Source organism: Episyrphus balteatus, chromosome 2, assembly GCF_945859705.1.
Source record: "Episyrphus balteatus chromosome 2, idEpiBalt1.1, whole genome shotgun sequence".
Lineage (NCBI taxonomy): Eukaryota > Metazoa > Arthropoda > Insecta > Diptera > Syrphidae > Episyrphus > Episyrphus balteatus.
The window spans coordinates 90,806,250-90,823,777 of record NC_079135.1 but is presented as its reverse complement, the minus strand read 5'-3'; the positions used below and the strand labels follow the sequence as shown (position 1 = coordinate 90,823,777).

The 17,528-nt window shown below is 30.0% G+C and overlaps 2 protein-coding genes across 2 annotated transcripts; both read right to left on the bottom strand.

Moving 5' to 3' along the window:
- Positions 1-1,181: 1,181 nt before the first annotated feature.
- On the bottom strand, positions 1,182-1,580 carry LOC129910192 (NADH dehydrogenase [ubiquinone] 1 beta subcomplex subunit 1). The gene has a single exon (XM_055987466.1). It carries the CDS (start codon positions 1,435-1,437, stop codon positions 1,270-1,272), a length of 168 nt encoding a protein of 55 aa, XP_055843441.1. The 5' UTR covers positions 1,438-1,580; the 3' UTR covers positions 1,182-1,269.
- Positions 1,581-4,452: 2,872 nt separating this feature from the next.
- LOC129910940 (very-long-chain 3-oxoacyl-CoA reductase) lies at positions 4,453-13,586 on the bottom strand. Its single transcript, XM_055988545.1, has 5 exons — positions 13,090-13,586; positions 12,951-12,997; positions 5,320-5,395; positions 4,911-5,251; positions 4,453-4,849 (listed from the first exon to the last, which is right to left on the bottom strand). The coding sequence occupies exons 1-5, from the start codon at positions 13,268-13,270 to the stop codon at positions 4,517-4,519; spliced, it is 978 nt and encodes a 325-aa protein (XP_055844520.1). The 5' UTR covers positions 13,271-13,586; the 3' UTR covers positions 4,453-4,516.
- Positions 13,587-17,528: the final 3,942 nt, after the last annotated feature.

Below are 17,528 nucleotides of genomic sequence, written 5' to 3'. Positions count from 1 at the left end.
TATTCAAGTGACGCGAAGTGTATCTTAACTTTTATCTAAATAAACAGAAAATATCATAAAAATATATTATTTTTAATTTTTACTACACTTGGGTGCTAATGGGTTAAGAAACTAAAAAAAATGTAATCGTTTCCCTGATAACAAAATATTATATTTTAAATCTGTGAGTTTACTTGTTGCCTCTTACCCCAAAAATGCAATTGATTAGCTACATCGTCGCCGTAAAGCAAAATTGTTCTAAGTCACAAAAAGCTAATTTTACAGGGGGCGATTTTTAAGATTCAAATTGGTTTAAAGCGCGACAATTTTTTGCTCGTTTGCCATTCAAGTTATGTTTTTTATAAAGTTTGTTCTTTTCTCTTCAAAATTGGACATAGAACAATTCCTATACAAGTACGTTTTTTCCTTAAATAAAAATGGACTTAGAACAAATTATGATGGGACTTAGAACAATTAAGAACACTCGGGCTCATTTTCAAAAAGCTACTTCCCTGTTTTTATTGTTCTATGTCCGATTAAATTATATTATTTGCGGAATGAAATTTTTTTTGACTCAAACGGTTTTCAAATTCGGAAAGAGCACCCTCAAATTAGTAAAACTGAATCATTAACTCATTTTCGGTAAAAAGTAGATTTAGAACAATATTGCTTTACGCCGACGACATGTCTGAGTGCATATTGTTTTTGAATTCGTAACCATTTCGTAAACAAAAATTAATTTGTTTCATTTGACCTGAGGTCCGTTCTATAAAAACATGAACAAAATGTCATCACTATCACAAAGTATTTGTAACCGGTTGATTGATTTTCCTATATATATATAAAAAAAAAAAAACAAATGTAGAACACAAATTTATCCACACTCAAAACAAATCCTTCACGTTTGCCAAGTGTCTGGATAAATGACAGTTTTTAATTAAAATTTTATGCAGATTTTGCAAAAGAGTTGGTCAAATGAGAATAGCCAATTTTCCGGTAGACTCTTTAACTATAATTGCATCTTTGTAGGTTATGCTATTGTCATTACTGTACTTTGCATCCTGAGACCCCAACTGTGCACAATTTTCGACCACAATCACAATAGAATGCGTTGCATTTCAAATGAATGCGCACTTATTTCACAATATATCGAAAATTTAAAATACAATTTATATAAATTACGTAATAAATAACCAAGAAAATGTTGAGAATATTTCACTTTAATTGATCATTCTTCATTTTTTTTTTTTTAATTTACAACAAATAGAATTTTTTAAGTTGGAAGTAACTTTACCAAGATGGTGCTTCGCCCGGTTTAAGTTTTCTGCCATACAAAGCACTCTTATCCCGAAACATTGTCATCCTTTCGGTTTCTAAATTATCCAAGTAAGTACCAATTACACCACCAAGAAGTGGCAAACTGATCCAAACCCACTGCTTTGTTACTCCAATAACCATTTTGATGGATTTAATGTGCAGCTAATAGCTCTTGTTGTTGAGTCTTGAGGGATTGCTTCCACTTGCGTGTGTGGGACCAATCGGCGTAGATTGTTGTGATGGCAAAAGTTGGGAAGAATATAACTGCTCCGTATCTCCGCGCAAATGCTGATAGAAAACCTTTGGCCATCAATCTGAGAAAAAGAAATAAAATGCACAAGTTACGTAAGATGAGTTTTGATTGCCAAAGTATACGGAATGTAAACAAATGTTTTTTTTTTTTATTTGAAAGAAAGATAATTTATTTATTTACGGTTTTTTAGTTTATTTTTTTTATTGTGATTTTGTTTTTTATTATACTCACTTTCCATTAAACACAAGAGAAAATTGATAAAACAAGCAAGTCGATTTTCGTTGAAAATGAAAATGACAGTTTTTCAACTGACAGCTGTCAAAATAAAAGGTGGTGTGTGGATTATGGAATGTAGATGGTGGAACGTGATGATGTGATACAGCGGCTGTTTTTGTTATAGTTCTGTTCAATGAGCTGATAATATTTTAAGAGATATCTTTCTGGTTCTGTGTTAAGTCCGAATCTATGAATTTCGCTTAGTAGAAAGGCTCTCCCAAACCATGATCCCTTTTTTACTTGAGGTAGTAAAGTATTTATGATTAGATGATGTATTGCACTTACTACTACTCATGTTCTTCTATTCGATAAGTAAGCAGTTGATGCGAAATCAAAATTTTTCCAATTTGGTTGTGCTATTTTAGTACTTCGCTTCAACTGCGTACTTAGGCTTGAGATGGGAACTGATTTAATTTCGTTGAGAGTTCCTTTAAAAGTTGCTAGTAAAGTTTTAGTACAAAGAGGCTTATATATAGGAAGGGTCAAGGGAAAAAACAGTCCATTCCAACTCATTTCGAGAAAAACCAGAGATACACAGAAGGCGATGGGAAACTTCTGACGTCATACTGGTTTGCTTACAAGCTGTGTCGAACGCTTTTGGCTAAGTATGCGTGAAAAACGGATGCTTTGGGGGGTAAAACGTACGAAAGTTTCCCATCTCCTTTGGGTATCTCTGAGAAAAACGCAATTTAAAATTTTACTTTCCATACAACTTAGTACTAAAGGCACATTATTTATTTATTTTCTAGCAAGGCTTAAATTTTTTTCTAAAAGTAAGGATGCCATCAGATAGTGCTCAGTTAATACTACTAGACCTCATCATTATTTCATTTTTGACTAAAAGTGGACATGTGCCGTTTTTCCCCTGGACCCTTCATATAGGGTTGCCAACTTTTTTAAGAAAGAATAGAGTATATTTGATTTTAGAGACAAAAAAAAGAGTAGGTACATGTGAAAAAAGAAGAGTACCATTTATTTCAAGTCTTGAAAATGTATTTTTTTGTTATTCTTGCCGTACATAACATTTTTTGTTGTTTTTAACATTATGTGTTGTGTATGACTCCAAAATTTAAAATTCAAAACTCATATTTTCTTTATTTAATATCAAGCAGGCCTAGGCTAGATCCAAAACGTTCAAAAAATGTATTGTCTCTAAGCAGGTTTCATATCAGCTCTGTAATAGGTGTCTTAACAGGACACTGCCTCAAAGGTAGACACGCCATAAGACTTGGCGTAGTCTCTAACGACTTCTGTAGAAGTTGCCTTGATGAGAAAGAAGAAGAAACAATCCAACATCTTCTCTGCTCATGTCCTGCCCTTTCCAGTAGACGTAAAAAATAATTGGAAAAATATTTCTTAGAAGATACTAGTGAATTAATTAATACTGACATCTTCAACCTTCACCGCTTCATTAAAAGCTCCAACTGGTTTAATTAGTCAGGAATTTCCTTGCAAAATCATGGTATCACAACGGACCAATAAGTGGTCTAAGTGTGTCCGTCGTTTTCCTGACAGCCATTTCTACCTAACCTTATTTAATATCTAGAACCTTAGGATTTTCTTTTGTAAAAAATCAAGGTATTAATATTTGAGCTTCTTATTTCTTTTTATTTCACAAACAAAGTTTAAGTTTTTCAAAATATGTAGCTTTACTCCTTAGAATTAGCAAAAAAATAAAATTTTAAATCTGACTAAGAAACAAACACAAAACCAATAGGTCGTACTAAAATTTAGAAATTATAAGGTCGAATATTTTAAGCCTCGTTTTTTTTTTTTTTTTAAACTTAATAATACAAATTTATGTGGTGGTACAGGGTACACACAGTCTTAAGTAAAAAGAGAGTATTTTGACGTACTCTATCAGAGTTATAGATTATAGAGTACACATACTTGAAATAGAGCACAATACTCTTTTTTAGAGTACGGTTGGCAACCCTACCTTCATATCCTAATAAATCGTAGCCAGGCTTGGCTTACAATCTATGAAAAGTCCTGAAGTTTCCTCCTTCCCCTAAGCCTGTTATAAAGGGTCAAAGGTCACACATTTTTATTTTATATTATATAAAAATTATGTTCTAAAAACATGTAGCTGAACTTATTTAAAAAAAAAAAACTTATATGAGGTTTTATTGTATCCCTTACCGTTTTGAAACGGTGGCACTTCAAAAATTAAACGAAAAGTCATGAAAATCACTAGTTACGAACAAATCTAAGTTAATTATCTCGAGAAATATCAATAATAGAGATTCGGTTCTGAGAACATGCTAAAAAGGCTTTCGTAAAAAAAAAGTTTTTGTCGAAATATCTTAAATTTGTTGTCTCATTTAATTACACTTATCATGTTTAGATATTTAAAAAAAGAGTTCATGGCAATTAAAGTTAGTAAGTTTGATGAGACCATGAGAAACCCAGTCATAAATGCTATATCATCCAAAGTAACCGTAACAAAGGGTGAAATTAACAAAAACAAGTCTTGTCGACCAAAACTTTTGCTTCAATAATGTCTTAGAGATGTAGCGTTGCATTTGTAAAGCTTTATAGAAAAAAAATTGTGTTGTTGTTTGTTTTCGTTTGTTGTTGCTTATTGTTTTTGTTTTGTAGTAAAAATGTAAATAAAACAGCATACATAGTTTAAATTTTTATTTATTTTATATTTAGTTAAATTAAATAATAATTAATTCTTCTTCTAAATTAATTCTTCTTTGCATTGCGCAAAGCCTTCTTTCTCGTTGCTTTCAATTGATTGAAAACCATATTTTGTGCAAAATCTCTACCCAATACAGATGACACAGTATCAATAACCAGGCCCATTACAGCATGTGGCCAATATCCAGTAGTTTGACCTGTGATTCCCACAGTTTTGAGAGCAGAGCTAGCATAACAATCTGGCGATGGAATCATGGCACTTGTTTTGCGTACTTTGGACATATTTGTTGCAACAAATCCAGGTCGGACACTTTGAATGATTATACCTTGGTCCTTGTACTCTTGATGTAAATCTTCACTGAATTTATCAACAAAAGCCTATAAAAAAATTGAAATTTTAAAAAAAGGATAACTAATTTTTTGTTTACAACTAAATTACCTTCGTTCCACTGTATACAGAAAGAAGTGGATTTGGAATCACTGCTGCCAGTGATGAAACATTTACGATGACACCTTGCTTTTTGGCCACTAATCTAGGCAAAATCATTTTTGTCATAAATGTTACCGAATGAATGTTAGCTGCAACAATATCACGAAGGAATGTCTCATTTTCATCGGTATATGTGATGAAATATTCTGGATGTTGGTAGCTGATTCCAACATTATTGATCAAAACACCAATATCAAGACCTTCAAGATTTGTTTGAATTTTTTCATATATTTCCGGCCCAGCAGTGAAGTCTACGTCAATTATCTTAACTTCTACTTTGGTATCATCAGCTAAATTATATAATTTTGAAATAAGTTATAAGGAGCTTTTAGAATAACACAAAATATTCATGACTTACCGATTTCTTTGGCGACTGTTTCTAATTTGCTTAGGGACCGGCTAATGAGCACTACATTGAGTCCTTTCTTCGCAAGCTATAAGAAATAATTAAAGAATTTGTTATTATCTTTTAAATATTATTTTTTTTAAATCAGAAGTAAGTCAGTCTAATTGAGAAGCTGCTTTAAATAAATTTTATCCAACGTTTTGTACGTTTGGACTATAGGGTTTTTGAAATCTAGAGTTGTGTGTAAAATATTTTTATAGTTATGAGTAAAACCTATTCACCAGATATTCCGCTGCCGATTGCACTGGCCAATTAAAATTTAGCTTTTTTTCCGGAACTAAAATATATTTTTGCAAAGGTTTTGGTGCGCTTAACACTAAACTCGAATACCAAATATTTTATCATCAACTTAAGATGGGATCAATCCATTATAACACAGCAAATATCAATTAATGTTGTTAAATAAAACGAGTGTACCAAAAGCACTTTGAATCTTTTAAAAGTCGAATACAGTCTAACTCCAACTTGCCCCAACATTTTACAAAAATCGGGACCAGGATTGAGAACGTATAATAAGAACATCCAATTTTGCCACTAGGCGAACTTTTAGAAGAAGCTAAGCAAGAAATAAAGACTTTAAGCGATATCGATAGTCGATACTTGTATTGCAATTGATTTAATTTTTTCAGCTATTTACTTTTTCGCTACACTGTTTCATATAAAGCCTAGTACGCAGCTGAAGCGAAACGAAATTTTCCATACAAAAATTCGATAACGAAATCTTGAACGAAATAAAATTTGTTTTGTTTATGCTTTAAAACTTATTTTCTGCTGTTTTTTTTTTAATTAATATTTTTTTGTTTAAATTATCACTGTTGACTTTGGAGACTTCAAAATTTTTCGTTTCGCTTCAGCCAGGCTTAGGTAAAAAAATGCTTAGAATGTAATTATGATCCATATAAAATAAGCAAACAAAAAATAAAATTTCAATTAATCATACGAATATTATACACTAATGTTTCCCTCAGTGCAACGTAAAATTTATATGATCAACGTCAATTCAACGTTAAAAACTTACATACAAAAAGTTGAGTTTTCAACATAGAGTTGGCCTGATAGTAAAGCATTCGAATAGTATTTCAAAGAAGGCAAGATTCGTCCTTAAGTTGCTGTATTTTTTTTTCTTAAATGTGCGCATTTTTCAAAATTGAAGCGACTTACATATATTAAAAAATATTCTTAAAATTTACATGGTTTTGTTTAATTTTGAAAATCAAAGTATTTTTCCTTGATTTAGAATTAGTTTTTCCCTCAGTGTAGCCATGAAATAATATAATGTTTTTATCAGTTTCTAAATTTAAGAACAGTTTTTAAAATTTTAGTTTTATTCTATTTTTCTGTTAATTTTCTGTAGGTATTATTTTTAATTTCAAATCAATATTCACAATTTCAATAGCGCCAGAAAACGATATATTCAGACTTTCAAAAATGTTATTTTTGCAACGAAATACAAACGATACTTAAGATGCATACACTTTTTGTTTTATTATAAGGGGTTATTGTGGCGTATGTGTAACTTTTCTTTCTTCAGTCCTGAAAAATCCCCGTAATATTTTCAAAAATTTCGAAAACAAACTGCTGACTTTATAAATATTTCAATTTCATTTATAAAAAGTTATTTAAATTCAAATTTAACAATAAAACAACCCATGGCAACCGATATTTTTGATTATTAAACTTGAACATTTTAGGGGTAACAAAACAAGCGACATAATATGTAAATCATAATAATCAAGTATTCAACTTCAAATTTTTAATATCATTGTCTGAAAAATGTAATTTTGCATTTACATGATACCGATTACTTGTTCAGAATGAGAAGCATTTTATTTTATAACTCAAAACTACTTCAACCTTTGCATTAGTTAGCTTCCTACTCATAACACTTCCATGCGTTTGGTTTATACACTGCTTTACTCAATTCAATCAAGATTTAGCTTTCACATATTTTCAAACCATGCATTAGAAGTTCAAACAATCATTAGAAATAATGACAAATCGAAACATGCAGTTGCAAACTTACATTAGCGAAATTACCTACCTACTTAATATTCAATAAATTTTTGTTTGTCCACATTTTAAGTTCTATCATTTCCGTAAAATAGAACTAAAAAAAATACATTAAACAAATATTCCACAAGTACTCTCGTAGCTTCTACATACATCGTTACGTATTTGTTTTAAAATTTCATTTGAAACTTTTAAGTTGAATGTGCAAGGTGCAAGCAAAAATGTCATTACTAAGCAATTTGTCAGGCGATATTTTTAAGTAATGTTAGTTTTATTTACCTACTCACACCTAAAAACAATTTAAATTTGGATATGCAAACTAAACAAAAAAAAAAAAACAAAACGATAATAAAAATTCCATTAAGATTTATAAATAGCAAATGAATTGCCCTTAAGTTTTGTATGGGTTATATAAATTAAAACCATCCAAACTTAAAAAAAAAGTATGTAAATCCATTTGACCGAAATCCATTACAATTATATTATTCACCGAGAGGTAGAATTTGAAATTCTAAAAACAATTGCGATCGAAATCGAATAATTCATTCAATGAACTTTGATTGACTTCACTCTTTGTAGGCCATCCATATACCTTTACAAAACAGGAAAGAAAATTGCCTGTGTTGCTATTTTTGTAGGTAACTTATAGGTATAATTTTAATTGGATAAAATAATACCTGTGGGATAGTTTGGAAGTAATATAAAAAATTGTATTTAATATTCTAGACATGTGAACAAGATTTACTTCTACACATTATTCAAATGCAGTCGATATGAGTGATAAGGCACATTGGTCACATAACTAATGTCTAGCACTATAGGTATTGGTAATATGGCTTGGACAGTTAAATAGTGTTTTACGATTAAAAATAGGTGTCGTACCCATGTTTTTGTTACAAATATTTGATAATATAATAGATAGAAACATACATACGTGTTGTGCAGACTATGGATAGTTTAGGGCAGCTCAAATGCGCATCATCAGTTCAATTATTATTGCACTGAGGGAAAAGCCACTATAAAACAACGTAAAATCAATGAAAACCACATTGATTTAACTATGATTCGGAATGATTTTGCGTTGAAGATGAACATTTTAAAATCAAAGTGGAAAAAAGGTTAGGTAATTTTTTATGGTTTCGTATCTTAAAGTCACATAAATCAAAGTAGTTAAACTTTGAAAAAAAGGGTTAAAAAAATTAGGGTGCTAAAATTCTTAAAAGTTTTTATAAAGAAATTTAGAAAATGTGTTTTTTCAAAATACATGAAATTTGTTTTACAAATGAAAAAAAAAACAACATCTGAAATCAAACTGAGATCCAAAACAAGTACATAGATATCTAATTTGATTTCTTTTATTAAAATTCATTTTTAGAAAAAAAAAATTTCAAATTTCATTAGAGCCGTTTTTTAAAAACTAATATTATTTACAAAAAATTAAATAAAATTGGTATACCATTTTGCAGAAATTATTAATAAGCACATAAACCCAAAACTAAAAAAAATCAATGCCTCATTTTCAAAATCTTGATTTTCCAAAAAAAAAAATTTTTTTCTTACAATCCAAAAACTATTTTTTTAAAAATTTTGTTGACATTGAATACGTAGTTTAGTAAAAAAAGTCAGATTTGAAAACAAAACGGTTCTAGGGCAGGTACTGTTGATAATGTTTTTTGAAAAAAAAAAAAAAATTTCACAAAAAGATAGACCTTGCTAGAAAACTAACATTCAAATTTTTTAACAAAAATCGTTGTAGCCGTTTTCGAGAAAATTTAACTTTTCCTAAAATTGTATATATTTACAATTTTTTCGTGGTAGATTTGATATGATATGACCTCTTGCCACAAATCAATGTTCCAAAATTAGAACTTGTCAAACTGATAAAAAGCAAATTAATTGCCTTAATAACTGCAATATTAATAACTGCGTATTGGTAAATTCGCTTTGTTGTTGCCTTAAATATGGAGACATTTTATCCGATTAACAGCAAACAATTGAATTTTTTGTTTGCAATAAAATTGTAGGTTCAAAGTATTTCTTTTATCAATATATTTTTTTTTTTTGCCTTGAAAAGGTACGACTCCAAATGCAAAATATATCAAATATTATCTTTTTTTTGTTCGTATTTTTGTATATACTTTGCTTCGGTATCTTGTTGCTATGACCGAATATTATTAAGTTATCTTATGTGCATTAAAAATATGGATTTTAAATATTAGTTAAATTAAAACGAATTAAAATAAACCACAATTTTGGGTAAGATGATAACCTTATGGAAGAGATAATCGACAAATGTTTCGGACTTTAAAAGTTGAAAATTAAAAATAACTAGAAGTATAAGTAAAATTACTCCCCAATTTTTGTTAATTAACCATAAAGCTAGTTGCTAAATTAGATAACTGAAAAGGCATGGTTCATTTCAAAATTGTGGTCGATATTTTTTGAACTCATAGACACTTACTCGTACACTGATACTAACTTAAATATTAATTATAATAATCAATAGAATGAAAGAAGTCCAAGGGAACTTATTTAATATTTTTGTGGGGAAATGTGTTATCTTTGGATTTGACTGAAGTAGGTGAAGTAATTACCAACAAGTTTCTGTTGTTGGACTGTGTTAAATTTTAACTGACTGGACTTCAAAATCTAACGAAAACACGGCTAGTAATATTATTTTAACGAAATCAGGCTTTGAAAGTCCAATCAGAGCCTTTAATCAGAGCACCATAACGTGTAGTTTGGTTATTATGAAGTGCTGATAACAAGTTTATAGGTTTAATAATGAACTTCTTCGTGACTTTATTCTACAAACCTTCTAAAATCTAGATAACCCAATTTTGATATATTGATGCAAATTCTATTTGTTGATGGTCACTAAACAACAAATTGCAAGATATATAAAAGGCGGTTTAAATTATTTATACGAATTGTATAAAATTAATTAATATTGTATAGAAAAATAAAAAATAACTTATTTAAAAATCAATCTGGTATTTAACTTAGTAACTTATTAAAATAGCTTTAGCATTTTAGTTAATCGTTTGAAATTTTGCTCCAAAGTATCTAGGTAAGATAACATCAATATTAAAATCAATTAAAAATTTTAAGATCTTACATTTAACTACGTTATCGGACGTTTACACTTCACCCATGAACCACATACTATTCGGAATTTCGCTCATTTGTCAGTACCAAACAAACAAAAGAAAATAAAATAAATTCCACGACTGGGGTCGCATGTACTTGCTCTTATGCTTAAAGTGACTATAATGTTAAAGCTTTTTATTCAAGAAATTTAAAATTGATATTTTGAAGAAATTTCATAAGTACCTAGTATAAAAAAAATTAAATCTGTTTTTATAATTAATTAAACTCCGTTTTAAACTATCTTAAAAAAAATAACAAATATGCCATTTTATTTCTTGTATAAAAAGGTATTTTTAGAAAAAAATTTTCGAAAATTGTAGAAGACGTTTTTTAAAAAAATAATTTTTCAACATTTTTCAAAAAAAAAGTTGGTATGCCATTTTGAAGAAATAATTAATTTACACATAAAAACTAAATTTCAAAATTTTTCGTTGATTCGTTTTCAAAAAATTGATTTTTCAAAAAAAAATTTTGAAATATTTTTTAAAAAACCAAAAATGGGTTTTTTGAAAATTTTCTAAAATTTTAATATTATCTTTACTTACATACTTTTGTATAAAAATTTTCATTTAAATCGGGTTAATGTTGTACGAGATATTCAGAAACGAAAAAAACCGTTTTATGACAGGTACCGTTAATAACGGTACAAAAAATATTTTTTTATTTAAAAAGTTGGCTATTATGTGTAGTACTACACACAAAAATTTTAATCAAAATCGTTAGAGCCGTTTTTGAAAAAAATTTACTTTTCTATTTCCGTTATATGGCAGGTACCGTTAGTTTTGGTCATAAAAAAAAAATTTCAATTTCCCCTCTAGGGAATCATTAAAAACTGCTAACTACCAAGTTTGAAGAAAATCACTTCACTCATTTAGGCTGCAGCTCCAGATAGAGACAGACACACAGACAGACAGACAGACAGACGGAATTGCCGGACCCACTTTTTTGGCATTCTCCATCATCGTAATGTCATGTAAAATTGTTATCTCGAGTTCTATTTTTTTTACGAATCCTAAACTTGCCCTATATTACCTATATCGCAAGTAAAAAATATCTCCTAAACCGGGTGAAAACCAAAACAAACCAAATTTTTCAAGGACACGCGCAATTGTAAAGAACTATTTTTTTGTAAAAAAAAAACTCATACAAATCGATTTCAAGTGTTTTTTTTGGTAATAACATTCTACTATAACTTAATCTAGTGTCTAAAAATCGAAAAAATTACGAAATTTAAAATATATTTCTATGCTGTATTTTTTGCTTTTTTTGTTTTGTTGGTTTGTTTTTGCTGGTTTGTTTTGATTTTCGCCGAGTTTAAAACGTCAAAATGGTAACTGTAAAAAGAAAGAGAAGACAAGGACAAATGTTCGAACTTCCCTTTTTTTTTGGCATTTCTATCCGAAGTAGGATTTCCAAAAAAATCAACACTGAACAAAAATTTATATGCACACACCAAGAGAAAGGAAAACGTAAACTTACATCCCTCGTCAAACTTCTATCTTAGTTTGCTTCTATTCCTATCGGCAGCTGCGTGTTGTTTTTGTAATGCATGTAAACGGCAACTGCGAATACGGATTGAAATGCCAAAAAAAAACACAGCTTATATCTCAATATTATACGAGTATTTTCCTAGGACTTGAATCAATCTATTTGCACTCAAAAATTGACACTATAAATCATCTATCTACCTCTTCATTTTGTGGTTGAAAAAGATCAAATTTTCATAGATTATTATCAATTTTTTGTTATTACATTATTTAAACTTAAAAATAAAGCTAACAAAGTTCATTATATTTAAGCTGAACAAAGTTCAACCAAATGTAGGTAGTATATTGTAAAGAAAGCAAAATCAATAAAACCACAAAAAATTCTCAAGTAACTGACACAATATTATACCTATAGCAAACTACAAACCTACATACCAGCCTAATGTAGGTACATGTAAAAAATAATGCAGGTATTGGTATTAATATGCGTCATACCTTTCTCATATAAGAAAAAACGAAAACTTAATTTTTAAAAACGTATTTTGCACTTTAAACATAGAAATAAACATAGAAATTGCATACAAACAGGCGCTAAGTGTAAAAAGTAAGTTATTTAGTGGTCAATTCACTTAAAACAATAAACGATTTCTTAGATTGCTTGGGTAGCAAATGCAAGTATAAAACAAAAACACCGGCAAAATGTTGGCCTTACACAATGACTTTTTGTTTAGAGCTTTTTTTTAAAAGTATGCTTCTTTAAAATAAACAAATAAGTTCACTAAAAGGTTTGAGCATTGCTTAATTTAATTAAACAAAAAAATAATTGTTGCAAGAGCAACCCCTAAATATAGTAAATTGCATGACGTAACACTTAAAAAGTGGCATGTTATTTGACTTTTGATCATTTAAACAAAAAAACGCTCACAAATTTCTTACCGCTTTTGCATATGCCTTTCCGATACCGTCTGTAGCTCCTGTTATCACTGTGAATCAGAAGATAACAATTTTTATTATAAATTTCCAAAATTATCCAAAAAAAATTCCATTATTTTTCAGTTTGTACAAAAACACATACCAGCCCATTCACCCAATTTTTTGAAATTAACCTTTGGTCCCAAAAATTTCGGTCCAATAATATTTGAATATAACCAGGGTAAAACTTTTCGCACAATCTGATAGGAAACAATTATAAGGGCGAGACTTGTAGTAATCCCCATTGAGGATGTACCACTAGCACTACATGTTTTTTCAGTCATTTTCTTAAAATAGAAAAAAACCGTATCGACAGAAATAAAAAGAAAATTAAAACCTTAAAAAATGCTTCCCGGCAGACAATGTTCACGTTATCACTAAGAAAATAAGAATATAATTTTCGATCGACAGAAAATTCAATACACTCTAGAAACCGATGGTGTTCTTTGCTTTTGAAACTTCCCTTCCGGAATAAGTAATTCGAATAATTTTACCCCACGACCCATAGGCTTTCTCTGCCTGCTGCAATGAAAAACACATTTTTATCGCTACTGTCTGTACTTGTATTTGAAATTGAGTTGAAATTCACGAGGACTGTGCTGAGCTGATTGCTGAATACTAACTACAAAAATAATAATAAAAAAACCTATTCATTTAATGGGTATTGGTGAGTTTTTCGACGGCGACGTGACAAATATGCGCAGAACATCGAGCTATTGATATTATGGCGGTATGCGCAGTTCTCAATTCCAGTGGTATATTGCTTTTCCCCTTAACTTTTACCTACATTTGAAATTAGGGAACAGAGTATCTAGTATATTTCAACGCGCGATATTGAGAACTTTTGCCGCCCAGCTGTTTTGCTGATAGCCGTGTTATATGGTGATAGAGAATTATTCTACACATTTTTTGTACTTTAGCACCGGCAACAACTTGGAATACTGATGATAGCGCTGAAAAAGACTTGAAAAAAAAAAAATAAATAAACAATAGCAGCATAGTTCACATTCAATCTATTGTTTAATTAACTTGGGGTTGGGGTGAGTTAAAAATACTTTTTGAAAAAATAAAGAAATATAAGAGACATCATAAGGGTAGTAATAAGAAGTGGAAGCACATAAGCACTACCAGGGCCGTGTCAATAGAGAGGGGTACCTATTAGTTTATGGCTTCTTTATTCTCTCTAGATTTGGTGTTCTTTTGATGTATGTTACTTACATAATTCTTAAATAGTTAGTTTTTTGGTATCTTAAAAACTTCTTACTCCGACTCCTTTTTAGAAAGGTATTCTTCATTTCATCATTCTGTGCCCCGTGACCTAATAGTTAGTGGCGATTGACTATCGCGCCAGATGTTTCAGGGTTCAAATACTACTTCTTTTCTAACACTCCTTCCTAAAATATTTTATTCATTCCACTATTTGCAGTACTATGTTGCTTAATGGTTAGTTTGACACGGACTATCACGCCAGAGGTTCTGGGTTTAAGACCAGAAACTTGACAAAAGCCTAAATGTTATCTAGGTCAATTTATCTGTTTTCTTTTTCCACAAAGTTGCGAGATAAAAGAAAGCTCAAAATTTTGAAACTAAAATTTTTTTTAAATTAAATATTTTGTTCATCGAAAATTAGCGGCAAATATATTGTGTTTAAGTTCTTCAACACAGTTTAGAGTCCTTTTTGGCTGATCACCGTGACCAAACTTTGATTTTTCAGCAGGACAATGCCAGAATCCATACCAGTAGAGAAACAATTTATTCGTTGGAATTAAATTAAATTTGTGTGTACCTACACCGCACCACAGACGGCACACCGATCATGACACCGACACAAAAAAATCTAAAAGTTTTAATTTTGTCGCTCCGGTGTGCACACAAGTGTGGTGTGTATGGGCCGCTATAATATAATATAATTTGTTTTTAAATGCTGTTTAAACGACATTAAAATTTTACTCACTGTAGCTTGATTCGTTAGTTTTTAATTCAGCCTAAGAGCATAGTAAAACTTAAGGATATTTTACGGTGAAAAGTTGAAACATAAAACAAAAAACTGAGTGAAATTGAAACAAGAAGAAGCTTGAAAACTGAGTAGTTGGTATAGAAACGTTATAAGATCTAACAGCACTTTGGCTTCAAAATTCGGAAGCATGTTTTGTTAGTTGGGTAGGTAAAAGGTACTTGAACTTATGAATTTCAAACATTAAAAATAAACTAAATAAAAATATTTTCTTGAATAAAAATATAAAAGAAAATCCCCGGGGCCCCGGCAAGCATAATTGCAAACAAAAAATACTTTTGAAATAACACATTGAAATACAACGAAATTCAGATTAGCCTCTTTTTGACTGGAAATAACTCAAATACAAGTCCCATCGAGGCAAAAGGTAAATAGATCTTAAAATACAACAAATAAGCTAAGAAAGTCATTACAAATGAAGGGACAAACTTAGTTAAAAAAAAACATGCATAAAAGGGTTAACAAAACAAATAAATGTAGAAAAGAAATGAGATAAAGTAAAAAGTTAAAAATAAATAATCTGAAATTTTTAACCAAATTTTAACTAATACAAACATTTTTTTTCTTAGAAAAGCTATACCTACCTAATTGTGAGAAAGTTAAGAAGTCTTTAATAAGACTTTTTAAGAGCAACAGAACTTAATACTTATTTCAGAAGGAATGCTTAAGTATTTTAGAACAATGTTATTCAGGTTTTAGTAGATTTTAAGAATCAGATAAGTACCTACTTCCTTCTTCCATCTTTTACACGGATCACTCTCTTCTTTTGTCTACTCAATATTATTAAAAAATCCTTTTTCAAGATGAAGTCAGATGGAGCTTACTAATAAAATAACAATTTCCTGTTTAGACATTTGTTTTTAAAAGTTGATTATCTTCCGATAAAAAAAATGATATAGTGCCAGTTGTACAAAGGTGGATCAGCCTTGGTTCAGGAATTTAACCCTCCGATTTCGGCGGATTAGCCCAACTAACATTTCAGCTTCGGTTAAAGTATTACAAAAGCTACATTTCAGCTTCTTTTAAACTTTAGTAAGGTTTTTGGGCATGAAAAAAGGAGAAAGTTATACAAGTTTGACCCTCTATAAGGATCTTAAACGAAGCTTTACCGAAGCTCTACAGAAGCTTTGAGATTTGACAGATAGCTTCGTAAGAGCTTGTATAGCTCTTAAATACATGTCTTATCGAAATTAAAAAAAAAAAAACAACTACAAAAACAAAAAAGAATTCTTTTTTAACTGGTTTTAAATCATGAATTTTATCTGATAGTATATCTGTGGTAATTGAAATTAAGTGTATAACAAGCCTGTATCCTAAAAAAAAATTGTTAGTCTAGCGGCTACAGTAAAGGTAATCACAAAAAAGTACAAAAAAATCATGTCCACAAATTTCATTTGCTTATACTGAAAAATGATAAAAATTGAATTAAGCTCTTTTGACTTATTGACACAGATGTAAAACATTCCATTAGTTTTTAGTATATCTATTAATAATAATTTTAAAAGTATATAATTTTTTTTACCACACCCAGGAATCGAACTTCGTATCTCTCCCGACAAACAATTTTGGTTCTATAAAGCTTTACAGATGCAACAGTTGCTTCTGTAAAGCATTATAGAAGTAAAATTGCTAGTAGGGCTTGGTGGTAGTCCACCACTCTATCCACTCGGCCATCCTAGTACATTCATTTGAAATCAAAAACTAAATCAGTTCAAATAGCAAAAAAATGTCCGATCTAAATTATTCAATGTCAAAACCAAAAAGTGTACGAGCTAGATAATTTAATATCAAAACCAAAAATCAAATACAAAACTTGGTAATTTCTGTAAAGCTTCTATAAATTCATTAAACAGGCTTATCCGAAAAACAAGCTTTCTTCGTTTAAGTTTCTTTTACAGTTTTTAAACAACTTATTTGAAGTTGTTAAACAAGTCCGAACTTCTATAAGCAGTTAAATTCTAAAGCAAGCTTAATACAAGCTGTATAAAAAGTATAACCTGCTAGATTTCAATTTACAGAAGCTGTTGTGCTAGTTGGGAGGTGCGGGTCAACTTGGGTTCAAGCATGGATGTGGCTATTTCTACATATATGAACCTTGAACCAGTGCTAAACTTCAGCCTTGCTACCGATTTCAGAAGGTATAAGTTGCTGATCCACGGAATAAATATTTGTACAACTGGCCCTTTGATTTTGACCACGGGTAACGTATTTCAACTTTACCAATCTCCAAGTATTTAAATACTGGGCTGAAATCGACTAACGCGATAGTCGAGAATTGATAATCAACATCGACGATTTTTGGAACAAAATTATCGTTTTTTGACTATCAACTATCGACTATCGCGCTAGCCGATTCCATCCCTGCATTATTTTCTCGTATTTAAAATTCAAACAAATTCGATGTAGACTTAAATTCATAAAAAGAACGCATCCATCAAATTACTATTGTGAATTGCATTTTAACTGCTACTAAACAATTGTGAATGAATCTGTCATAATGCGGCAAACAGATGTCAACAAAAACTGAC